The following is a 27,395-nucleotide window of genomic DNA, read 5'->3' on the forward strand; positions in this document are numbered from 1 at the left end:
AAAGTGGGCAGAAAAATGACAGAGTTAAAAATATGCGAAGGTCTGAGTTATAACAATCAAGTGAGTGACTGTTTCTCTCCGTGGTGTGTTTTACTCCACCTGTTCGTCTCTTCGCCTGCCTGTCTGCGTTCACCTGTGTCTCTGCAAGTGTGTGGCTATCTGATCTCCTGGCTGTCTGTCTCTCCACCTGCCTATCTGTCTGTCTTTTTCCCTGTCTGTCTCTCCGCCTGCCTGTCTATCTCTCTGTCTGTCTGTTTTTTTGCCTGTCTGGTTGTCTCACCTCCTGTCTGTCTGTCCCTCTGTCTGCCTGCTTGCCTGTCTGTCTTTTTTCTATCAGTCTGTCTCTTTCTATCCCCTGTCTTTTTGTCTGTCTCTATTTCTCCCTCTCTGTTTCTCCATCTGTCTGTCTGTTCTCAGAGTAACCCGGTACAGACGAGTGTTGGACTCGTTATGTCATTAATGAGCCCTTAAGCCTGTGCCAGGTGTGAATTTGCATATGCAAATAACATCAAATTATTTTTTTCATTCTCACACTACAAGGTATAAATTTGAAAAAGGCACATTTGGAGGAAATATCACAGCCACCTTTAACACCACACTTCCAGGGAATAAGACTATATATATATATATATATAAAACGCTGAAGGCAATAAAATAAAAAAGAATAATTGAAGAAATTAAATAAACGAGGAAAATAAAAGCCTGACAACTAAAATAAATAAATAAATAAATAAATGATACAGGAATGAAAAAGAAAAGAGGGAAAACCTAGAAAGAAAAAAGAAAGAAGGTATAAATAGATAAGTAATCAAGTTAATTATTTGATTCATTAATTAATAAGAAAGTGTATTTGTTTATTAGCTGTTAGCTAGGTTAGCATATAACTGCATGTCATCAGCATATGTTGTCATTGTAGTTAGCGAGACACTTTTATTAGCGGTTAGCTAGGTTAGAATGGTTGCTGTTGTACATATTTTTATTAGCTGTTAGCTAGGTTATCATGGTTGCTGTGGCACACACTTTCATTACTTGTTAGCTTGGTTAGCATGGTCACTGTGGTACACATTTTTATTAGCTGTTAGCTAGGTTAGCATGGTTGCTGTTGCATACATTTTTCTTAGCTGCTACCTATGTTAGCATGGTTGCTGTGGCACACACTTTTATTACCTGTTAGCTATGGTCACTGCGGTACACATTTTTATTAGTTGTTAGCTAGGTTAGCATGGTTGCTGTTGTATACATTTTTTTATTAGCTGTTAGCTAAGTTAGCATGGTTGCTGTGGCACACACTTTTATTACATGTTAGCTTGGTTAGCATGGCCACTATGGTACACACATTTATTAGTTGTTAGTTAGGTTAGCATGGTCACAGTGGCACACACTTATTAGCTGTTACAGGTAGCTAGGTTAGCATGGAAACTGTGGTACATGCTTATATTAGTTGTTAGCTAGGTTAGCATGGTTGCTGTGGTACACACTTTTATTAGCTATTAGTTTGGTTAGCACGGTCGCTGTGGCACACACTTTTATCAGCTGTTAGCTAGGTTAGCATGGTCACTATGGTACACACTTATATTAGTTGTTAGTTAGGTTAGCATGGTCGCTGTGGCACAAACTTATTAGCTGTTAGCTAGGTTAGCATGGTTGTTGTGGCACACATTTTTATTATCTGTTAGCTAGGTTAGCATGGTCACTGTGGTACATACTCATATTAGTTGTTTGCTAGGTTAAAATAGTCGCTGTGGTACACACTTTTTAAATAGATGTTAGCTTGGTTGCTGTGGTAACATGTTTATTAGCAGTTAGCAAGGTTAGCATGATTGCTGTAGCACAGAGCTGAGGCAGAGAGAGAGAGTGCTGTGTTTTAGTCTCCCGTCAGTTTTTCTATAAAATTGACTCTGACCTTCAGCTTGCTGCTCTGACCCAGTTTATTAGAATGCCTCAGCTTAAAAAAGTGTGTGTGTGTGTGTGTGTGTGTGTGTGTGTGTAAGATTCAGGTTAAAGGCTTCAGCACTGCAATTCTGCTGCACAGTATATATACACACACTGTATATATTGTGGCGTGGGCGGGGCGGCGGCTGACGACCAGCATGCTTTGCGGGAATGTCGGTGTGTTCACCATGATGGGGAAAGGTGTTTGGGTTAGTGACTTCGGCCCTGTTGTGTGTGTTGTGGGTGTGTGACGTGTGAAATGTGCTCCAGTTCAAGCTAGTGCTGAAGTGGATGTAGGCTCCTGAGTGAACGTGCTGCTCATGCCTTACATGCTGTGTGCTTAATAAAGTACTTCCAGCCATTGCATTGGGCAGCAAATAAGCTCACTCGTCTCTCCAGCATTCTTCAGGCGTAAAAACGCTACAGTATGTTAAATAAAGTACTCCCAGCCATTGCATTGGGCAGCAAATGAGCTCGCTCGTCTCTCCAGCATTTCTTCAGGCGTAAAAACGCTACAATATATATACTGTATATGTACTGTAGGAAAAAAGCCTTTGAAACGTATGAAGTGCTTGTAATTATATTTCAGTACATCACAGAAACAACTGAAACAAAGATCTAAAATCAGTTTAGCAGCAAACTTTGTGAAAAAAAAAATTGGAAAAATGCGGACGAAACGATGCGGCATGTGATGGTGTGAAAAGGCAGAGGTGCAGTTAAAATACCAAAGGTGCTTATTTTTTAATCATAACAAAGCCGGATGCGTTCTTCTCCACCTGTGTGTGTTGATGAGACGTTGTGATGTTTGTTCTGGAGTTTTAGTTAGGTCAATATTGTTAAAATGTTTTCTCCTCTCAGGCTAGTATCCGTTTCCTATAGGAGGAGATCGTGCTCTGAGACGGCTTTCTGAAAGTGTCTTGTGGTGTAAAGACTAAAACATCTGCTGACAGAAGTGGATAAAAAGTGCTGTGTGTAAACCTAGCCCACTAAGTTTAAATCTTAGCATTTTAAGGTTGGAGACAGTGTTTTACAGTTTTTCAGTCCCAGTGTTACTGTGAAGAGATGTGAATTGTTTACCCAGCCAACCCCTCCCCAGCAGCTAAACAGTGTCACTATACTCTACACACAGGAACCCAACAGTGTCCTGACTTATGTAATAACAAACCTGCGGCAGGAAAAATTATTTATTTCTACTCTGACTGAAAAAAATAAGCTGACGCCCATCCTGTGATCAAGTGTTGATCCTGCAGATGGTAGGCTTTACTTTTGCTTTCTTCTAACAGACTTACTGTATAACAGACTTATAATTGACACTCTGTGTAGGATTGAATTGAATAGGAGACATAAACCACAGCCATTCAATAAATTTAAAAACGGAGTTATACTGAAGCAGATTCAGGATGTTTTTACATTAAGGCCCTGGGATCATTTCCGAGAAAACCCCACTCGAGAAAGAACACACTCATTCCATGTTGGTTAACCATGCCAGATGCTGCTTAAAGAGGTGGTCTCAGGTACAGTACAGTGTACTCAGGCACAGATTGATTTAGATATGGAAGCTAATCGTACCTTAGGACAAAACTAGATTGCTTTTTAGATGCAATGTCATCAGTGCCGCCATAGAAACAGTAGGAAGGCTAACAAGAGCATTACTCGACATGAAAAAAATATATAAATAATATTAGGCGTGAAAGTTGATTTCTTTGTTCTCTTCTTTTCTTGTGTTTAATGGTGGCTCACAAACCAAGCACAGTGGAACCTTGGATTATGAGCATAATTTGTTATTGTACTTGTATTTTAAAACACTCATAAATTAAAGCAAATTTCCCCATAAGAAATAAGAATTTCCCATAAGAAATAATTTAATTCAATTTAATTTAATTTTTATAGCACTTTTAACAATTAGCATTGTCCCAAAGCAGCTTTACACAGACAAAAGAATTATTTAAGTTTGTATGAAATGTGAATTTGTATGAATCAAAATGGTCAGTTTGTCCCTGGTGAGCAAGCCGAGGGCGACAGTGGCAAGGAAAAACTCCCTGAGATGGTAATAGGAAGAAACCTTGAGAGGAACCAGACTCAACAGGGAACCCATCCTCATTTGGGTGAAACAGAGAGCAGGAATTGATCTGTATTCATACTGTGTGTTAGTTGGAATAATGAAAACTCAGAGTTATTAATTCCACAACCCAAAAAATAAATACATACAAAAAATTTTACAAAATAGAAAGTAAAAACAAAACAAATTAACCTAGACTTTACCTTTGAAAAAAGTAATAAAATTAATTCCACAAACATATAAGTGTTACCATTAGTGTAATGTTATGTGTGTGTGTGTGTGTGTGTGTGTGTGTTTGTGCATGCGCGCGCTGTGTATGTGTGTATGTGTGTGTGTGTGTGTGTGTAAAGCTAAAGTAAGACGAGAGGAGGTATGACCTCCCCTCTCCCTCTTCTCATCTTACACAATAACCCTTCCGCTTTTTTGTTTGAGAGGAGGAAAGACTACTGTGTGGGACGACATTCACACCCATTCACATTATGCAGTGTGAGAGAGAGAAAATCCATTTGCTCAGTCAAGATACTCAGTACTTGTAAACCAAGACTTGATCATTTTTCAAGTCAAACTTATTAACATTTTTGTCCTGTCTTGCGCAACGCTTGCAAACCGGGTTACTTGCCATTCAAGGTTTCACTGTACTTTTATACTGCCAGTTGCTGTCTCAGAGAGTGTAAATACCCAAGTGTACCCAAGAATGGAGAACGAAAATGATGTGAAAATCAATCGTTCCTAATGTGAAATGCCCTTAAACACTATTTACTCTGAGATGGATTAAAATACTAGCTACACTAAACTTATACATGATATAAAACTTATAAAAAATGAAGGAAGACTTTGTCTCCAATCAGATTGCAGAATTTTGCAGCGCTACAGTGTGCAGCCAATAAATGAAGAAGAATTCTAAACATTTTTTTATTTGATTTAAGTAATCAAATAAAAACTATGACTTTTGGTACGTATTGCATTGTGATGTTAAAATTTAATATTATCTGCCTTTGTAAAAGCAATATTGTAAGTATATATAGAGATATGTGTGTGTGTGTGTGTGTGTGTGCATGTGTGAGCATGCTGTCAATCTCTAGAAGATGTCTATTGCATTACGATGAAATCACTTCTCAGACAGACTCTGAGATTTGCTCACTTTATTTAACACCACTGACTGAGGCTTTCTTATCTTTGTCTTGACATGCTCTGCTCTCTGGCCTCATATCCTCCAAGAAAAAAATAATAATAAGATGTTTTATCTTGAAAAAAATTGCTGCTTTGAGAATACTGATGACTCAGTGCAAGAGAAAAAAGTAGTACAGGTATTCTCAGTTAATGAGCCATATTAATCATTAGAGGGGGAAAAATGCGAGCAATAAAAGTTAAAATGTAAGATTAAAATGTTAACCATGTGGTTAAAACAGAAAACCTGATCGTCACATTGACATATTACTGAAAAGATAAATAATTGGAATAATTAGAAGTCAAACATTAAGCAAAATGAAAAATCTCAAACCACGAAGCATAATAATTAAAGATCAAACACCAAAGAGACAAAAAACATCAAATAAAAGATAAACATCAAAGATAGAATATAACAGCAGAAAGTACAAATATCAAAGAGGAAAAAATTATCATTTAACTTTAAAGAGAATATAAAAAGACAATAAGATATGAACCAAATAACAAAGATAAGATCAAGAACATTAAGCCCAAACATCAAACAGAAGATCAAACGTAAAGACCAAACATTAAAACAAAAAAACATGAACACTAAACATCATAGGAAAGATAAAACATGGAGACAAGACATCAAAAAGAAAATTTAAGACCAAACATCAAAGATAAGAGCATAAAGAATAAACATCAAGGAGTAGATGTAAATGAATACTAAACATCAAAGAGAAGATCAAAAACATAATGACCAAACACCAAACAGAAAATCAAACATGAACACCAAACATTGAAGGGCATATAAATAAAACAATGACCAAACATGAAGACCAAACATCACAAAGAAGACGAAAATACAAAAGGCCAAACTTCAAATGGAAAATTCCAAAAAAAACTAACATCAAAGTGATAATTAAAAACATAAAAGCCAAACATTAAAAATAAAACTAATCAGAAATACAAAACATTAAGCAGATAATAAACAAACATGTAGACAAAATATTAAAGTGAAAATTAAAAATGAAGACCAAACATCAAAGAGAAAATGACAACATGAAGAGTAAGCAGAGGCTCAGATTCCCGGGTCCAGTTGATTCTGTTAGTCCACTTCACCGTGAGCACTTAGGGTGTGGTATTTAAACTCTCCTTGATCGTCACCATAGAAACAAAGTTTTCTTCCTTCCTGAAACATTATTCACTGCAGCCTGTCAGTTTCATGAATCCACCCAGAAATGAAACTTTTTTTTCCATGACACATATCTGTTCTTTTTTTTTTCCTTTTTTTAAGGTTATTAATCGTCACGATGAGTTTTCTTCTGTTGGTAGAATTTAGATAAGCCTAGTGGCAGCGCTCACTTTCTGCAAGTCCACTCCGAAATAGCTCACAAGTATTGTAATCGTTGCTTAATTGCAGTGGTGTAAATGTAACGAAACACACTGGGACATGTGGTTACAGAGAAATAACCATCATCAGGGTGATAACAATATGAGGTCTTGTAGACCTTTTTTAAAACAAACATTTCTAATGTTCCTTAATATTTATTTGAAATTGTGGCAGGGCTTGTTTGCTTCCTGCTGTGTAATTAAAGTAAATTAAGTGTGTGTTTTTACGGTATACAACCTAGGCATCATTTTAAAGAATGAAATGAAATCATTAATTTGGGAGAGTTCTGTAGTTCTGCAGGAGGCAAGATATAAAGTCTCAGTTTGAAAAGGGGAAATTGCATAACAGGCAAGTGGAGGCACACGGCAGAGAACGTGGGCATTATACGCTCCACGGATTAAACCGGTCTGTCAGTCCATGGCCTGGAAACGACCAAACACTTAAAATAAAAATGCAACTATGAGGGATAAACTTTAAACCTGAGATTAAGGACGAGGTGCTTAACAAACAGACAAAAAAAAAAAAACATAATTAAGATAATTAATGTTTTGTCACTGATGTAAGTGCATTTTTTGTAATTGTGCATTTTCTGTGTATGTGTGTGTGGGTGTGTGTGTGTGGGGGGGGGGGGGGGGGTTGTGCTGCAGCTAGAACAGCTGGTGAGCTTTTTTCCCCAATGCTCTTCCAGTCAAAACTGTTTGTAAGTGTATGCACTATATTATGGCTAACATATTTCCATTGCACTGGTGGTGGTGATGATTGTGATGAATGGTGGTGATGATGATAGTAGTGGTGATGTGGTGGTGGTGATTGTTATGGTGGTCCTGATAGTGGTGATGTCAAAGTGGTGGAGATTGATGATGGTGGTGTTGAGTTTGATGATGATGGTGCTGGTGATAGTGCTATGACGTTGGTGTTGATAATGATGATGATTGTGATTGTGATGGTCATAGTGGCTGTAAAGGTGGTGTCGGTAGTAGTGAATTGGGGTCATGATGGTGGTGGTGTTGAAAATGGTTGTGATTTTTGTGATGGTGGTAGTGGTGGTGATGGTTATGGTGGTTGTAAGGGGTGGTGTTGGTCTATGTGATGGTGATAGTTTTGGTGTTGTATATAATGGTTGTGATTTTGATGATATCGATGTTGGTCGAGGTGGTGATGTCTGTGGCTGTGATGAAGCTTATAATGATTGGGATTTTGGTGATAGTAATGGTGTAGTGGTGGTGATGGCCATAGTGGTATTGATGGTGGTGATTGTGATGATAGTGTTGATAGTTCTGGTGGTGTTGTGGGAGACATGCTATTCACCACAAACTTCAGAAACATTCAGATCATGGGGTTGGTGAAGATCATGTGGTTCTTCTGCACTTCATGCCTGATCTCTCCATTTTAAAGTTAATAAACCTACCTGGGCATTGTTCACACCACTGGAGTTACCAGATTTAAAAAGACTAACATGATATCTGAATAAGAAGAAAAAATAAATGTGTATTACTGTGTGAACACGAGCACATTAATCTCAGGTTTGATGAAACAAAGTGGCTTCTAGACTCACTAGTCTTATTTTATGTAAATCAAGGGTTTGACAAGGGTAATACAAATGTAATGAAATAAAGATGTTTGTATTAATCTGGCAGTGTTCTCCTGTAAAGAGAGCATGCGCATGGTGTGAAGGATAATCAGACCAAGTGCTCAGCTTGGTCTATCTTTGTACAAATCTATCTTTGTATTAAATAACCCAGATAAAAAATTAACCCAGTATTGCTGTACTTCCACAGATTCCTGTTTACAGCTTGATGAAATAAACACAGTTCTCAGAAATGCACTTCATCCTATTGTGTTTTTTGCTTTCCTCTTTCGTGTGGCTTTTTTGAAAAATAATTATTGGATGAATGTGTTTTTTTTTTCCCTCTCGACTTGAATAAACATGACCTGCCGATTTGTGTGTCTTTCCCTCTCCGGCACTGCAGGGAGTGCATATAGAGAATGCCTGGAGAACGGCACATGGGCTTTCAAGATCAACTACTCCAGCTGCGAGCCCATTTTAGAGGAAAAGGTGAGTGATGATTCATCTGTCTGAACTTGACTGAACTTTTTCTGTTTTTCTATCTGCCTGAGCACTTATTAGGGAGAGTGCGTTTTCTTTATAAGGCTTTGGAAAAATAAATATGTGAATGAGAAATAATTGTTTTAAGCAGAAACCTCGATCATTAATTTCATCACATTTCAGAAGTGTTCATTAGAGCATACTGAATCATCTTGAATTGAAATTCCTTTACAATGATTTACATTAACTACGAAATGTTGCGATTCAATTATTGTAATCTATCCTATGAATCTCCCAAGAAATGTTTATACAACTTTTACACATTTACCTACGAAGTACCTTTGTATTATTATTATTATTATTATTATTATTATTATTTTAACATTTTCAAAAATTTTCCAGCTTAAAATGTTTTTTCGCTTTGAACACAATTATTCATTCAACGTCGTCCACACCGCTTAAAACTGTATTCAGGGTCGTGCGGGGTGGAACTTATCTCAGGACCCACATTCACACACTTTGGCAATTTTTGAACGCCAATTAGCCTAATGTGCAGGTCTTTGGGAGGAAACCGGAGTACAAGGGGAAACGCACCAAGCATGGGGAGAACATGCAAACTCCATGCACACAGAGACAGGAATCAAACTTGGACCCTGAAGGTGCAAGGCAACACTGCTAACTATTAAGCCACCCTGCCGCCTTAGACATAAAAAATATTATTTAAAATGATAATTTTGGAACCTGCACATTATGAAGGGGAATGCCAAATAAAATGAAAGAAGCCACAAGTGATCTGTCAATTTTAACTATTGATTAAAACTTTTAGACATAATTCAAAATCATATTATTTAGGTTTTTACTTTTTGTTTTAAATGCTTGTCTGTTCTTAAGATATTTTGCTTAGTGATGTATAAACAATATTTACATATTTGATTTTATAAAATGGCGGCACGGTGGTGTAGTGGTTAGCCATGTCGGCTTGTACCTCCAGGGTCCGGGTTCGATTCCTAACCAGGCTCGATTCCTGTCTCTGTGTGCATAGAGTTTGCATGTTCTCCCCGTGCTTGGTGGATTTCCTCCAGGTATAAGAGGTATAGACAACAATGATGAGTGAGTCAGTGGTTTTATAAAATGTAGAATTTTTATTTAAATGGTTAATAAATGACAATCGTAAGACGCAATTATTAAGGATATGAATGTCGAAAAATGAAAAAAACTAAACAAAACAAAAAGACACTAATGTTACGAATGTCACGAATGTTACAATGCATGTACATTTATGATGGAATCACCAACAACTCTGTTAACTACTACAAAGTTCTACAGTATATACGGTATTTACTTACAAAGTGCTTCATACACATAATGATTTAAAGTGATTTATCAGGAACTAAAATAATAATAATAATTAAAATGTTTAAAATCTTTTTTCTTTCATTTTTTGGGTTGTACATATAATTGATTATGTTTATATTAAATATATATTTTGTATGATAATTCTGGAATTTGCATGCTAAGGATGGGAGTGTTAAATAAAACAACATAAGCCACCGAGCTTCCTGATGATCTCTGACCGCAACACCATAGTGCTTCATGATTAGCTTTGAGAATGTAGGAAAGATACCGTTATTGATTGACTGCTGTGTGGAGTAATGAGCTGCTTCATTATGGTGGCTGCAGTCGCAGTAAAATGCCCTTTTGAGTAGCGACCTTCCTGTGATGCTTTTCCAGAGAAAATACCCCGTGCATTACAAGATAGCGCTCATCATCAACTACCTGGGACACTGCATATCTGTAGGAGCTCTTGTCATCGCCTTCCTTCTCTTCCTGTGCTTGAGGTACATTCATCACTTACACACACACACACACACATACCTGCTCGGTTCTTTTAGCATGAGCACTGACATTAATGTAATCATTTCTCAGATATAAATAGTGAATTAAAAGTGTGTTAAATAGCTGCGTGGAACCTGACTCTGAACACCAGTAACTTTCCTTATGTATGAACTGATGGAACTTTTGCCTCTGATACTAAAGCCGGCAAAGGAGGCATGGCCTTTATACAAACATTGTGTGTGTGTGTGTGTGTGTGTGTGTTTGTGTTTTGTCGGCCTCAGGAGCATTCGGTGTTTGCGGAACGTAATTCACTGGAATTTAATAACCACCTTCATCCTGAGGAACATCATGTGGCTTCTGCTACAGCTCATCGACCACAACATCCACGAAAGGAACGAGGTGTGTGTGTGTGTGTGTGTTTATGTTTAGTTAATAAATGTTGCACTACTACAGGAAAATGTTTCGACACCTTAAAATGAGAAAGTTTGTCGATTAGTTTAGAGTTGAGATGTAACCATGGCAACCATCACAGGGCCATTTTAGGAGGTTTTTCAATTCCATCTTCCTTTTATTCTCTGCTTCTTATTAGAAGCCCTTAGTAAAAGCAGCTGTATGTGTGAATGCATATTAGTACACGAGTACACACACGCCCTTATCGCGCTGCATGCCATATAATTCTATTAACACTCTATTAAAATAAAACCTTTTAAGTAGTGAAAGCTTCAGCATACAAGAGTTCTCCTGTGACCCTGGCGGAGTGTTTCGGCTCTCCTGCTGAACAGAAACTCTGAATAGGAATAATTAGTTGTCACAAGTAGCTTCCAGCACAAGTGCAATGATTTTTTTATTTCTCGTACAGTATATCCCAGTTAGGAAGTTGAGGCCAGAGCTAGGATACAGCGCCCCCTGGAGAAGACTAGGGGTTAGGGACCGTGCTCAAGGGGCCGACCTTCCGATCAGTCACACAGCCTTAACTGACTGAGCCACCACTAAACCACACCTGCGCAGTTTATCACATTAATAGGGATTATAGTCAGCAAAACCCATCCTGGTACACTGTAGTTCTGAAATTAGCATAATTATGCAAACTGTACATTACAGCCGTGTCTCGGGAGTCAGGTTCATGGTCGAGTGGAGACGTCGTGTTCTTTTCAGAAAGCCACAATGTCTCTGTGCGAGAAAGAAAAACGCTGCTAATGGAGTTTACACAGGCAGGAATTTATTATTTATTATTTGTTTCCTTTCCCCATCTTTTTAGAAGAAAAATGCAATTCTGAGACAAATTTAGTAAAGAAAGAAAAGTAAAATAAAATGAAGAAAGCCATGTATTTGAAACCCTTTTAACGAAATGAATGAAATAGTAAATATTAACTTTTTTTTTATTACAATGATTAAATTAACTCTTCTTATTCTTATTCTTATTTAATTTATTTTATTTGAAATTTTTTCCAGATTAAAATTGCAAACATTTTTGTGGTTTAGATATTTTACTCAATTATCTATAACAATTTTGTAAATAAATAATTATATATATTTATAATAATTATATAATTTATATTACATACCTGGCCACAAATAATAATAATAATAATAATTATATATATATATATATATATATATATATATATATATATTTGCTGCTAAAACTGTTTACTCACTTCCCTGCAAATTTAGAAATGTAGCTCAATGTTGGAATGATGTATACTTATTTTTATTTAAATAATTACATTTTAGTTAACTTTAATTACTTTAGAATTTTTTAATTAAATCATTAAAAAGTTATCAGGGTGGCACGGTGATGTAGTGGTTAGCACTGTCGCCTTGCACCTTCAGGGTCCGAGTTTGATTCCCACCCAGGCTCGATTCCCACCTCTGTGTGCATGGAGTTTGCATGTTCTTCGTATGCTTGGTGGGTTTCCTCCGGGTACTCCGGTTTCCTCCCACAGTCCAAAGATATGTAGGTTTGGCTTAATGGCATTCCCAAATTGCCCGTAGTGTGTGTATGTGTGTGTGTGTGCCCCGCGATGGATTGGCACCCTGTCCAGGGTGTACCCTGCCTCATGCCATAAGTCTCCTGGGATAAGCGGTATAGAAGATAAGTGAGTGAGTAAAAAGCCTTAGACTCACTTATTACAGATGTGACACAAAAAACAGAAAAAGATACTTAAGAGCACAGCAGTAAAACACTATTGTGTTGTGCTGTTCCAGGAAAGCAATCACGTGTGCAGATGTCACACTCACATCAGAGTAACTCTTTATTACTCCCTCTCTCTTCCCTCGTGTCCCCTAGCCGTGGTGTCGCCTCATAACTACCGTCTATAATTATTTCGTGGTGACGAACTTCTTCTGGATGTTTGTGGAGGGCTGCTATCTTCACACAGCCATCGTCATGACCTACTCCACCGACAAACTTCGGAAGTGGGTTTTCCTCTTCATCGGCTGGTGTGAGTACAGTTCCCATCCGTTGCTATGGTTTTAGGATCATGGACTGAACAATACTTATGGTTATAACATCCATTATACTCGGAGAGATGTGTGTACACTAAGCATGGGTCGGTTAAAGATTCCGTCTTTTTATTTATTTAGTTAGTTATTTTTTAGAATGTTACACGCACTCACATGTACATTCACACACTTTTTGGTTTACAGTCTTCCAGTAGATTCCAAGATTATGAACGTTGTTGCTTTTTTATATTTAGTATTACTGCTAAACATTTTACAATTTAAATTGAAGGTGGAATAATTATTCATAATAATTAATTTATTATAACCAATGTATCTTATTTATTTAAACTTAATTTAATTTATTCAGTTCTACTGTAAAATATTTTTCATTATCATTTAAAGATACAATAATTATAAGTTTTACTTAATTGTTAAAACGTATGTATTTTATTTATTTAAACATTATAATTTAAATGCTTATTTATTTATTTATTTATTTATTTGTTGTAAAGCCATTTATTTAAACTTACTCAGGTAATTTTTACTACATATGAGGTATTTAAATGAAATTCCCAGCGTTAAAACTGATTCATTTCTCAGATTTGTGATGAATAAATATGGACAGGTTCCGGTTTGGAAATGTTTTATTTATTTGATTAGTTATTAACATGTGTGTGGGTTGGTGATTCCCTGGAGTCTGTGGCTGGATTGTAAATGAGACACATCCTTAGGGAGTGAAAAGCAATTACTGATATCACACCTGGTGACTTAATTACACTTGATTTGCTCGTGGTGTTGCTTGTTGTCTCCAAAGGACGCCTAAAATAAAAACCAGTCTCTCGTTTAGTGAGCGCAGTGGTAATTAAAATTCAATTATTTGTCTCATGTACCTTTGAGGCACAGTGAATTATTATTTTTTTTTTTTACATACCCCAGTAAGGAATTTGGGGTCAGAGTTCAGGGTCAGCCAGGATACAGCACGCCCTGGAGCAGATAGGGTTAAGGACTTTGCTCAAGGGCTCAACAGTGGCAGAGCTGGGGCTCAAAGCCCTGACGAGCTGATTCAACATCTATCTATCTATCTATCTATCTGAAATAAAATCTATGAGTATGTGTTTGACTTTACGTGTGTCAGCTGAATAAAGTTATTAGGCATGGGACACAAAAACACCACGCATGATGAAGACTGGAAGGCAAGTGTAACATCTGAAACAAATAATGCTAATGGTAATGTTGATTATAAAGTCATGAAGAGAGCATTTAATCTCCTGCATTTGAGCAGATCGATAGTGAACAGCTCTGCCTTGGAAAAGCTTTTAAATCATTCTACAGGAACATCAGACCAGAGGTTTACAAAAGGACGATATGAACATGTATTGGACGATTTTCCCCCCCATGCTATGGGGTGTTTTCTTTTTCCTTTTGAAAGAACAGCATCTTATGCGTCCTTTAACCCAAACTAGTAGCTCTAACCTGAAATCCTGACCAGAGAGAATCAAGTCTTTTCTTCTCTTTCTTTTTCGGCGACACAAAAATCAACACATCGATTTTCAAGGAGAAAAAAAAAATCAATGTTTTGTGACAGCTGTCTCAATTTGCGGATTTGAACCCTGTAGTGTGAAATGAATCAGGTGACACCTACATACACACACACACACAAAGACTTACACACAGAAGAATTTAAATGTAAATGATGTTCGTGGTGCCTCCTAGAGTCTTTTCCATTCAAGCCGTTATTCTGCCCCCTCTTTTATGTAGTGTTAAAATATCTTCTTCTGTATTTATAATACAGTATAATACAAAGTGTTAGTGAAGTATCACATTAAATGTGTTTGCATTGATCTGTTTGTGTGTGTTGAGTGAGTTGTTACTCATTTGTTGATCCACTGACAGATAGATAGATAGATAGATAGATGGATAGATGGATAGATCGATCGATCTCCAGAGTAGATATGGTGGACCAATCTACTGGGATTAGCTGTGATGCAAATCCCAGTATGCAAATCCCAGCTGTGTTGCAAATCCCAGTATCCAACAGCTATTTAAGATTCGGCTCGACCGGTTATGATGGTATGGGATAGCATCAATGGCTGCAAGTGAAAATTTCAGCAGTGTGTTTCTGTTTCAAATTTATTTATCAATAAATCTTAAGGCTAGGGGTTAATTATTAAGATAAATTTGTTTAATCTTAAGTTCTTATTTTTGCTGGCCACCAGTTCCCCTTTTTCTGGTAGATTATTAAGAGTTTTTTTTTTTTTTGGTTTTATTTGATTTCATTCATATTTTTGTTGTACTATGTTTTTTAAGGGTTAACATGTGTGAGTGATGAGTGTGGAATGTGACAGATAGATGAATAGATGAATAGATAAGACAGGAGACGAGCTGTGGACATGGTGCTCATAAGGACGGTGAGTACTAGTTGGAATCTCAGTGGAGATCATTAACATGTATAAGACTAGCTTAGCGTTGTGTGCAGTAACTGCAGCGTTAGCTCTTCTAAAGTGCGTCCCTGGTGTTTGTAGGTGATAAGTGGTGCTAGATTAGACTTAAATAAAGGCAGAATGTATTTCCATTGTCTTCATTGTGTTTTGTCTCTTTGTGGTGTCGATCCCTGATGTATTGCAGAGTTTGCAGATTGAAGAGGACAGCGGAGAGGCATGATTTACAGATTGAGTTATTTCCTTTAGTGATATGTCTCCAGAAGTGTTTGAGCAGTGTGCTGTCCCATATAGCAGGACATAATCATCTGGTGTGTGTTGTTCTGTGCACTGCATACAGATGTTTGATTCCCTGTAGCCCATTTTATACAGCCTACGACATCTGTAATGAGTGCTGTGTGTTATGTTGTGTTGTATCAGGTGCAGACTTGTGTGACGTACCATTTTGTACATGGTTATAATACTGTAGTTGTAGTGTTGAATTTGGATGTATATGTATTGGATTTGGAGATACCCAGAAGGAGGGATCAGTTTTAGAGCACATGATGGATCTGAGTGGCAGAACTTCTAAGAGACATTTATCTTTTAGTCCTTGCTTCTTCTCGAGATATGAAGATGATGTAAAGGTATTGTTTTGATGTCCTCAAGGTGAGCAATGGCTTCTTTTGCCATATGGAGATGTTTGACAGTCAGGATTGCGCCATATGGGAGTGTGTGCACTAGCTGGAGAGGTGAATTTATAGCTTTATGACATTTCCACCAAGCCGTTGCTATCATTGGGAATTTTAGAGCAGAGCTGGTGTTGGTGTTTGAGACATGAGATTCTGATTTCTTTGCATGTTCAGTGTTTAGCCATCTCATTTACCTTTATCATTTTCATGATGTACTGGATTTTTTATTTATTTTTATTGACCAAGGTGATATTGTTTTAAGCTTGGGGCATCAAGTCATCCGTTATATTCAGTGTAATTTGATTCTGTGTGGTTTGTTTGCGCAATAAAATTTAATCACCCTGAAATTGTATGATTTATCCCTGATTTATTGAAAATAGTATCATCATCGTTGTCATGGATGATTTCTGCCGGTGAGAGACACAGGGAGGTTTAATCATCTAAATTACGGGGTTCAATAACAAGCTAAAATTAACATTTTGACACTAAGATAAGTGATGTAGTGGCATTTCATGGGAATGTGTAGAGGTTGCACTGTAGTTTTGTGGAATTTCATGCTGAGCAAGTCTTCACATTACCAGTCTGAAGTGCCTCAATTCTATTTTTTCCCCTTGTATGATTTTAAAGCTCTGTGGTTGCATAAATCTAATGTTTTTCAGGTAAGACAATGAAAATCTGATCTAAACAAAAAAATCTGAATTGAAATGTGGCTTGCCTTAGTGGATTTGGTCCATTAGACTGATTTGGTCCATTAGACTGAGTAACACATGGTCCTAGATTGGATACATATCTGCTATGCGGTAATGTGACCTGAATGAGAATGCATGCATAGGTGGTTGACATTATTGGTCAGAGCCGACACTTTGGGGATTTTATAACAGTGCTCAAACAGCAGTGAGGCATCTGTCTTTCCTCATTCCTCTGGACCTCAACAAACACAGCCGACTAAATGCTCGCTGTCCTCTAGAACAAAACCCCAAGCAGATGTTTTTTCGTTATTTGAAATAAATGAGCAGTCGCATGAACTCATGATGTGTTTTAACCCAGATGGTGAAAGTAAAGATGCATCGATGCACACACGTGTGCTATTTCAGAGGACAGATGCATCCACATCAGAGTCAGATAAAAGTCACTCGTAATTATGAACGTGAACTGTCAGGATGTGCAAATGCTGATCTAAACCAAAAAAAATCTGAGTTGAACAATGTGGCTTGATATAGTGGATTCTGTTTACATTTTATCTCAATGCTGCTGCTGAATGTTATATAAAAATGTTAAATAGTGACGGAGAAGTGGATTCGCTCATCTTACTAAATGGGGGTCAATACTTCTGGATTTGACTGTTTGAAAGCCGGTGATAAACCAAAGCTAAAAGTTTGAGTTTGTGGAGTTTATATTACTAAAGGATTAAGTAAATGTGAAGTGAAAGGGGGCGGCGCTGGGCAGTTTCTTCGCTCTGTTTTTCTGTTGTTTTTTTGAGGATTATGAAGCTGTAGAACATGAAGCTTTGATACTTAAGGTTGTAAGAAAGCAAAGAGAAAAGAGAGAAAGCGAGTAAGTGTAACGTTTGTGGTTTTTCAAGGTTAAAGGTCACAGAGCCCGGTGTGAAGCCGAAGTTAATCACCTGGAGGAATTACCCCTGCCTTCTTTGCTTTTTCTTCCACATCATAGCATTTTTTTTCTCATTGGTTTTGCATAAAAACGAAACGGTCTTTGTGGTCTGGCAGACGTAACCGGCATTTACGGCTCCTGGAGAGAATTACAGTAATCCCTGCCGCTAGTCACCAAACCATGAATAAAGCATTCAGCAGCCGAGTAAACAAAAAACAAAAACAAGCAGCACGCTGTGAGCTCTGCAACGTCTTAGAGCTAAAACACCAACGCTGTGAACAAGACCAAATACAGAAGCTGAGAAAGCAAAGTACAGACTTGTATTACTGAAAAATACAATTATATATATACAGTATATATATATATATATATATATATATAAATACTAAGAATTACATAATGATTATTAAAAAATATTTCATGTAATACATTATGATTAGGTTAACTATATTGTTTATATATTACAAACGAAATTCCTAAATTACATTAAATACCATTTTTAGTTTCCCTGTATAAATAATCACAAGTTAAATTTAAAGACGCAGCATGTTAAGCCAAAAGGTGTCAGAAAGCAATGCAGCGTTAAACTCACATCCAGAACACTGCAGTTACAAACTCAGCGGATTATTTAAAATTAAACTCAGTAAAAAAAAATTTAAAAAAAAAAACCTTAGGAGGAACATAGGACAGCAGCTGTCTCTGCGGAAGTAAAAACTTTTTTAAACCTAATCCAGTGTTCAGGGTTAAACAAAAAATTAATGAACTTTTAATACTCTTTAAGGCCTTGTTCACACGGGCGTTAAGTTTTTGGATAAACGAACGTGCTCTGAACGTCCTAGAAGTTTACGTTGCGTTTTGTAGTGGCGCTTGATTGACTGGATATGAAAGCCCGTCGCTACCGGGTTCACTCTCTGACTGCACAACGTCGAATTAAAGGAAGGTTTTTTTGTGATTTTAAAAAACATGCGAAAATTTCCACGTATGTTTTTTAACAATTATTTTATTTTATTTTGCCCTTTTCCGCATTTCCCTATGTATAGCATGTAGGATCATGGGATATATCCGGTCCTCTGAAGCATAAAATGAAAGCGCAGAAAATGAACTAGAAGCGGTTTCCTTGCGTTCGTTGGGTTTTAAACGCCAAGAAAAAGCTGCATGCAACGTTTTTTTAATGCCGTATAAACTCGCAGCCGGACAAAGGCACGTCACCAAAGCCATGTAAGAACTCTCATTGACTCCTATGTGTAGAAAACACTCTGCGCTTGATCCGCGCTCACCGGACGCTAAAAAAACGGGAAAAAAAACGCTTGATTTTAACGCCCGTGTGAACAAGGCCTAACCCTGCATATGTCTTGCTGGTTCGCTCAGTGCTAAACTAAACTACTGTTTAATACCCCTTTAGCTAACCCCATCTAAGGGCAAGGCAAGGCAAGGCAAGTTTATTTATATAGCACATTTCATACACAATGATAATTCAAAGTGCTTTACATAAAAGAGAAAAAAAATCATAATAAGAAATAGAAAATAATAGCAATAAAAGTTTTTTTTTAAGTTATTTTTATATATAAATAATTTTTTATAAATTTGATTAAAATTTTTACATTTAAAAAGATTCAGTTTGCAATGACGGTTTTAAAACTATTTAAAATTTAATTTAAAATTTAAATAATATAAGATAAACATAAAATAATGCAGTCAGTTTGGACGTAGCACAGTGCTCATTAAAAAATGCAAAGCTAAATAGATGAGTTTTAAGTCTAGATTTAAATGTGACTAATGTTTTAGCACATCCGATCTCTTCTGATCTCTTCAGTCTAAACGTGGACTCCCCTTGTTTTGTGTGAACCCTCTGTATTTCTAACTGACTCGATCCTAATGATCTGAGTGGTCTGTTAGGTTTGTATTCAGTGAGCATATCTGTAATGTATTTAGGTCCTAGGCCATTGAGTGATTTATAAACAAGTAAAGTAAAGTACTTTAAAATATATCACAAATGTTACAGGAAGCCAGTGTAAGGACCTGAGGACTGGTTTGATATGTTCAGATTTTCTGGTTCTAGTCAGAGTTCTGGAAGCAGCGCTCTAAATTGGGAAGGCCGGTGAGGAGACTATTACAATAATCCACCCTGCTGGTGATACAGGCATGGACAAGTTTCTCCAAGTCTTGATTGGAAACAAAACATCTAATTCTTGCAATGTTTTTGAGATGATAGTATGCTGATTTACTTACAGAAACTAAGGTCTCCAGAATCACTCCAAGTTTCTTGACTTGATTTTTAGTTGTTTGATCCCTAGAGTTAAGGTATGCATTCACCTTCAAAGCTTCATGTTTATTTCCAAATGCAATGACCTCAGTTTTCTCCTTGTTTAACTGAAGAACAGTTTGGCACATCTAACTGTTAATTTCATCAATGGATTGGCAGAGGGAGTCAATGGGGCATGTAGTTTATGGGGATGCCCCTCCCTACCTCAAATAACTTTTTTTTTACATACGTCCACACGCAACCTCCGCTCTGCATCAGTACATCTTTTGAAAACTCCTAAGACTAAACTTCATACCATGGGAGATCGAGCTTTTTGTTCAGCTGCACTCAGACTGTGGAATGCTCTCCCTGAGTATCTGAGGACGCCACAGACTGTTGATGCTTTTAAGTCTGGTCTTAAAACTTTTCATCAGAGCTTCCGGATCGAATTAATTTTGTAGCACTTTGAGATTTGTTTTAAATATAAAGTGCATTATAAATAAAAGTGTATAAATGTATATTAGTCATTTGGAGATAAGGCTAGGTAAATCTGGGTATCATCAGCATAGCTGTGATAGGCAATTTGTTTTTTTCTCATTATCTGACTTAGTGGGAGCATATACAGGCTAAACAGGAGTGGTGCAAGAATTGAGCCTTGTGGGACTCTGCATGTCATGGACGTCCACTTAGACTTATGCTCTGCTATACTCACATAATAACCTCTCCCTTCTAAGTATGACCTGAACCATTTTTTTTAAACTCCTTAGACCATCCCAGAAAGCCCGACCAAGTTTTATAGTCTTTCTATTAGTATGTTATGATCGACAGGGTCAAACGCAGCACTAAGATCTAGCAGTACCAGCACTGATATTTTGCAAGGATCAGAATTTAAACAAATATCATTTACTGTACTATCTTTATGAGCACTGTCTCTGTACTGTGATGCGCTCGGAAGCCAGATTGAAAACTGTCCAGGTATCCATTTGAGTTTAAGTGGTTGTTCAGCTGATTAAAAATAACCTTTTCAAAATTCTTGCCTATAAAAGGAAGGTTTGATATTGGTCTTTATTTATTCAATACCGCATCATCAAGATTGCTCTTTTTCAGAAGTGGCTTTACAATTGCGGTTTTCAGAGAGTATCATGTCTTTATCATTTCATTTTCTCACTTATCATTTCTTTTGTAGTATTGATTTCTGCATTATCAATATGAATATTAAAGGCCCATGTTATAGCAAAACAGTCAAACTCTGAGGAAATCATTAAAAGCAGTTCGGTGAACTTTTCAATAAAGTCTGGAGAGTATTTTGGAGGTCTGTAAATAATGATGAACAGAATACGTGGAGCACCTTTTAGCAAAATCCCTAGATATTCATAAGACAAATACTGACCAAATGACACTTGCTTGGATAACCATCTTTAAATAAACCACCTCTCCTAACAATTCTGCAGATACTCATGAGAGTAAAGTTAGGAGGGGCTGTTTCATTAAGGACTGTTTCACTGCAGCTATCTTCTAACAAAGTTTCATTTTAAAACATAAAATCCATTTTGTTTGTGGTGATCAAGTCACTGATTAAAAATTAGAAAAAAATTTTAGCGAGCGAATATTTAAAAATGCTAACTTGATGGAATTACTTTTTGTCCCCATGGTAATCTTAGTTTGATGCATAATAGGTCGCAGAGTAGATGGGTTAGCTGTACGGCTTGAGAAGGCCTTAGACTATCTAGCACATGTTAATGTTTATCTTATCTTATCTTATCTTATCTTAAAACAGAGATAGAGAAAGTTACAGGCACACTGGGTTCCCGCTTGTTCTGTAAATATTTGTGAATGTTATTGCTATAGCGGGGACCCGACACACTAAGAGCTGCTATTTGTTGGTTTTGATTCACCTATACAAAATGGAGGAGGGAGGGGGGGGGGGGGGCTGAACCCTGGCTCTGTGGCAGCGGTCATAGAACTCTCACAGGAGTAGGAGGGCGAGCTGGGGCCACAGGCCTTGGTGGTGGTGGAGCCTGCTGTTTTTTAGTTGGCATCTGGGGCCAGAAGAGTGGGAGAGTTTGGTCTTGGTATACACCAGTTCCTCCATTTTCTGTGAGAAGCTTAGAAGTGGAGATGCTGGAGAGAGGGATAATGTGTCTGGTGAGATGGGTTCTGGTGTTTCCAGTGGCTGTAATTAATTGTCCTGAATTTTCTAGCTGTTTTCCAGAAAGTTAACTGAGGAGCTGTTGTGATATGTCACAGTCTGTCTGTGATGAGCTCTGTGGGCAGGACTGAGCTGGGATGTCCATGAGCAGTGGTTGTTTTGGCTGCGTGATGTGATAAATGTCCTCGTGGGATTCTTTAACCCCATGATGACTCGATAACTGTCTGTGGTAACTCATACTTTGTCCAGGTGTGCATGTGCCATTCAGGTTGAGAGGATTGGCAGATTCTGATAAAGTGTCGATTCTAGATTCTTAGTGTGTCGGGTGATAAAGGATAATGGAATTAGAAATAGATATTTTCCTTTGGCACCCTTGCACTATGTTTGTTTAGGTGGAGGCCATCTAGTTTGAGCAGTTGTCTATGGCCCCACAAGAGATTGAAGTTGACTCCTTTTGAACTGCAGGTTCTTTGTAGCCATGTGTTCAGTCCAAGCAACCGTGAGAACATGCTAGTTCCCCTTGCTGGTAGTGGTCTGCTGATGAATGACTGAACTTCAAGTCTTTGAAGTGTTTCAAAGAGTTCACTAAAATCCTTCTTAAGGAGCTCCAACTGCTCTTTTTGAATGTCATTCTTCCCCACGTGGATTATGATTTGATTTGCTTCATCAGAATGTTCTGAAGTTCCTTGTTCACATCAGAGATGGTTGCTTGAGGAAAGCAGCATGAAGTTGTTATCCTGCAACTGATGTTTCTGATGAGTCCTGATCTCGGTTTCGCTCTGAGCTGAATGCCGCTGCCTGCTCGACTTTGAGCGCCTGTTGGCAGTGACATTAGCTGCTAGCTGATCCGAACCATATTAAATCACATTTGGGGATTCCTCACCCACATCCATTAGAGGTTTAAATCTTTTTTCAAGATGAATGAAGGGTGCCAAAATACCAGTGTTTGCAAGTCTTGGCATAGCCATATCTGGGGAAAAGGATGCTGTTGCAGTAATATGAGATACTCGTGACAATCTGCTGTCTCGAGTGCCTTTGGGTCTCACTCCCTGTTTGTACCATTGATTAATCTGTCGATCAGTTTTGGCATGTTCCTCTACACTTGTTATAAACTATAGAGATTTGCTAGATTCACAAGACTCACTGGCTGTATGCTGAGGGGGTTCATGCTGACGATCTGCCGAGTGTTCTGCCTGTTTTGTAATTCCAGCAAGTAACTGACACGATCTGGGTGTAGTGGCAGGTGTTGATCGCCGTGGGCAGTGAGAGCAGGCACAGAGGCAGAGGGGTTGTGTAATCAAAAAAAGAGTCTTTAATGAACATTAAACACAAAAGTATAAGTAAAAACTCAACAAACAAAATAAACAATCAAACTCAATAACTTTGCGCTAACAGGGGCTCTCTGGCAACACACAGACTGGAGGACAAACATACATCCTGTGGCGTGACACAGGCAGAAGGACAAACATACATCCTGTGGCGAGACACAGGCAGAGGGACAAACAACACGTCCTGTGGCGAGACACAGGCAGAGGGACAAACACGTCCTGTGGCGAGACACAGGCAGAGGGACAAACACGTCCTGTGGCGAGACACAGGCAGAGGGACAAACACGTCCTGTGGCGAGACACAGGCAGAGGGACAAACACGTCCTGTGGCGAGACACAGGCAGAAGGAGGACAAACACATAACAGGACACACACGTAGAGACTAGGGGAGACATGTAGAGACTAAGGGATTCCCAGTGGCTAGGCTAGGAGACATTCAAAGGCCAAGCTCACTGGGACACTAGGGAGACAGGAAACACAGAATAGCTAGAGACACAAAGGGGCTATGACTAGAAGCATGCTAATTAGCTCAACTTAAATTTTAGCTAAACACGCTTCTAGCCAAACACACACCTAACTAGTTACCTGACTCTAGCTAAACACACAAGAACACAGGAGGACAACAACCACAGTACTTACATACATCTAGGACAGGACTGAATCAGCTCCACTAACACAGACACACAGAACATACACAGAAACATTGCCAATAAGAGAGCCCAAGTCAACAGAACAAAAATCAAAATATAAACTAAACAAAGAACAAAAACAAACCAAAACAAAATGCCCACACAAATGACAGTGGTGTTACCAAAAATGCTCGACCCAGTTTCCCAGTCTAAACAGCTATTTATAGAGATGGATTGATGGCTACCTCGGTTCAGGTGTGCACTCGCATCACCTGATCGAGGTGCCTGCTGGGAAACTGAGTCAGCCAACAAAAACTACAACTAAAAAACAGCGAGCTCTGGTGGTGGACTCTTACAGTAACTTTGTTTCAAGAACCGCAATCCTTTGTAGAAGTGTGTGGCAGGTCATGCAGCAAGTAGATTCCACAAGAGGCATTTTTTCTTTCGTCTGTTTGAATGTAGGCAGCTGTGTTTTCTTTGGAATGTAAGCTACTTTTCGTCCAATCCTAAAAAGTTTTTAATTTAATGTTTGCGTCAAAAATGTTTTGTTTGAGCACTGTGCTGATCTGCTAAAGTAAAGATTTTTGAGAAATTAGAGTAAAGTACGGATATAGGGAGCAAAGCGCACATCAGTAATCAGGAACGTCCGAATGATAGCGAAGCCGGAAGCCAGGCTTCAACATTTGACAAAAACAACATTTAACAGCTAGCTTAAATAAAAAGCCAATTAAAAAACATAACTAGGTAGTTAGTTTATGGGTTTAAATATGAAAAATTTAGCTATTAGCAAACCGATTAAAACGCTCAATTAGCCAGCATAAATACAAGGCATGGATAGCTTTTTTATAAAAAAAAATAAAAAAATAAAAAAACAGCTAATTAACTGATTAAAAACAGACTTTCAAGTTTAACACATTTCTAAAGCAACTTGGTATTAACAAACAGACAAAAATCTTAGGTAGCTTGCTACATTAATAAGATGATTTACGAAATAGAACTGGCTAGCTAATGAACTAACAGGCTTTAAAACCTCGCTAGCTCTCCTAACAAACATTTAAAAAACATCACTAGTTTATTCAATGAACCTAGCTAGCTCACGAATCGATTTAAAAAAATCTAGCTATCTAAGCTAACAAATATTTAAAATGCGTAACTACATATGCAGCTAACTGATTTATAAACCATGAACAGCTATTTCATTCAACAAAAACTAGCTATCCAATATTAAAAACAAATTTAAAAATGTTTAAGGTAAATTAATAAACAATTTTTTGTTATATCTAAAGCAACTTGGTATTTAACAAAAAGATAAAAAGCTTAGATAGCTACATTAATAAGATGATTTACAAGAGCTTTAGTAATTTACTTAAAATTGCTAATTTTACAAACAGACTAAAAAACGAGTTGCTATTTGTATAGCGCTTTTAACATTTGTCATTGTCGCAAAGCAGCTTTACACAATCAAAAAAATTATTTAAGTTTGTGTGAGATGAGAACATGTATAAATTAAAATGGTCAGTTTGTCCCTGGTGAGCAAGCCGATGGCGACAGTGGCAAGGAAAAACTCCCTGAGATGGTAATAGGAAGAAACCTAGAGAGGAACCAGACTCAACAGGGAACCCATCCTCATCTGGGTGAAACGGTAATCTCAAGTAACCTCAGCCTGACACTCTTCTGTGCTGGCAAGTCGGCTGTCTCACACACACACACATACACACACACACACACTTACACACAGAGTCTCATTTCCATTCTGTCCTTAGTTTACAATTTTTTGATTATTTGTTTCATTGCATCTGAGAAAGTGGTATGTGGGCTAACTACTGCACTCATGATCGATTTTAACATCACATCCTTTAACTCTGATCTTAACCCAAAAATTAACTCTGAGCCTAACCACTACACTTACATTAACTCTCAGCTCAATCCTTAAACTAACCTGGATCTTAAGCCTCTAAACTAACTGTGATCTTAATCTCTAAACGATCTCTGAGCTTCTTAGCATTGTGTCCAGCCTTTGCATTTTTATTTTACAGCGTTTACTTCTTTTGCGTTTACTTCCTGAGTTGTATTCTATAATGGCTGTGCTGCAGCTCCAATGTGGCTGAAATTGGACTGCTAGTTGTTAGCTATGTGTTTTTATATATATATATATATATATATATATATATATATATATATATATATATTTGTGTGTGTGTGTGTGTGTTTGTAAGAGTTGAGGTTAGGGGTGGTGTTGATGATGTTATTGATGCTGTGCAGCTGTTGCTGTGTGTTTGTGTTAATGACAGTGATCAGGCTTTATCTCTGCCTGAGCAGGTTTTCATCGTAACGTTTTTCCTTAAATATCCGCTTTCCAGAAATTCCGTGTGAACACTTAGGGGATTTTTCTGACACAGACTTACCTGTAACGCATGATGAGGGGTGTGTGTGTGTGTGTGTGTGTGTGTGTGTGCACGCGCGTATAGTGAGGGGGGGTGAGGTAGGATCACATTATGATACGGAGATGGAGATGATGATAAACTCAACCTTTTCACTTGCAGGTTGACACGTCCGCTGGTAATGGGAAGCTTCCCACTGTGCCCGATCGATAGTGGCGAGGGTGGTGTGGGGGGTGTGGGGGGGAGGGGGCTTATACAGCATGATTCTGCCCCAAAGAAAATTGGGTTCTTAGCTCTCCATGCACACACACACACACAGACACACACACACACAACCTGAGCTGAAGATACCACTTGACTGAGATGCATGTGTGAAAGCAGAAACACATCCTCAGCTGTGATTTCACACACACTTCCACTTCTATTCCTGTCAAATGTAATACCATAAAATGAAGAGGAAATAAAAAGTCAAGAATATCGTTAGTCAAAAACATACCTCATGCTCCCTACCTAACTGTTGAACATCACAGCCTAGCCTAGCCTAGCCTAGCTTAAACATGCAATAGAGATGATTCTAGTGCACGTCCATCTCTTTGGTCAGTCAGGGCATGAACTGAAAGACTGAACAGCAGCTTTTTCCATTAGGCAGTAGGGGCATTTAACACACAACCTCATCAATGATTGATAAATTTAGCAGACTTGCAAAGACATTTGTCACTTTATCACATATCCTTGCACACATGCAGTATATCTATCAATCAATCAATCTATCTATCTATCTATTAATCAATCAATCAATCAATCAATTAATCTATCCATCTATCTGTCTATCTATCTGTCTGTCTATCTATCTGTCTGTCTGTCTGTCTGTCTATCAGAACCATTTCTGAACACAAGAGAGAACCTTCTTAAGGGCGCCACATCAATCAGATCATTAAGGCCTTGTTCACACGGGCGTTAAAATCGAGCGTTTTTCTTGCGTTCGTAGCGCCCGGTGAGCGCAGATCAAGCGGCGAGTGTTTTCTACACGTAGGAGTTAATGAGAGTGCTTACATGGCTTTGGTGACGTGCCTTTGTCCGGCTGT

General features: G+C 37.9%; 1 protein-coding gene across 1 annotated transcript in view; it reads left to right on the forward strand.

The window, feature by feature from the left end:
• Positions 1 to 27,395, forward strand: part of LOC128526153 (corticotropin-releasing factor receptor 2) — a 64,250-nt gene that overhangs the window by 17,159 nt on the left and 19,696 nt on the right. Inside the window, exons 3-6 of the mRNA XM_053497751.1 lie at positions 8,504 to 8,589; positions 10,312 to 10,418; positions 10,698 to 10,815; positions 12,707 to 12,860. Of these exons, the coding sequence (XP_053353726.1) occupies positions 8,504 to 8,589; positions 10,312 to 10,418; positions 10,698 to 10,815; positions 12,707 to 12,860 (465 nt within the window). The remainder of the gene's footprint in view (positions 1 to 8,503; positions 8,590 to 10,311; positions 10,419 to 10,697; positions 10,816 to 12,706; positions 12,861 to 27,395) is intronic.

This window comes from Clarias gariepinus, chromosome 1, assembly GCF_024256425.1.
Source record: "Clarias gariepinus isolate MV-2021 ecotype Netherlands chromosome 1, CGAR_prim_01v2, whole genome shotgun sequence".
NCBI classification, from domain to species: Eukaryota; Metazoa; Chordata; class Actinopteri; order Siluriformes; family Clariidae; genus Clarias; species Clarias gariepinus.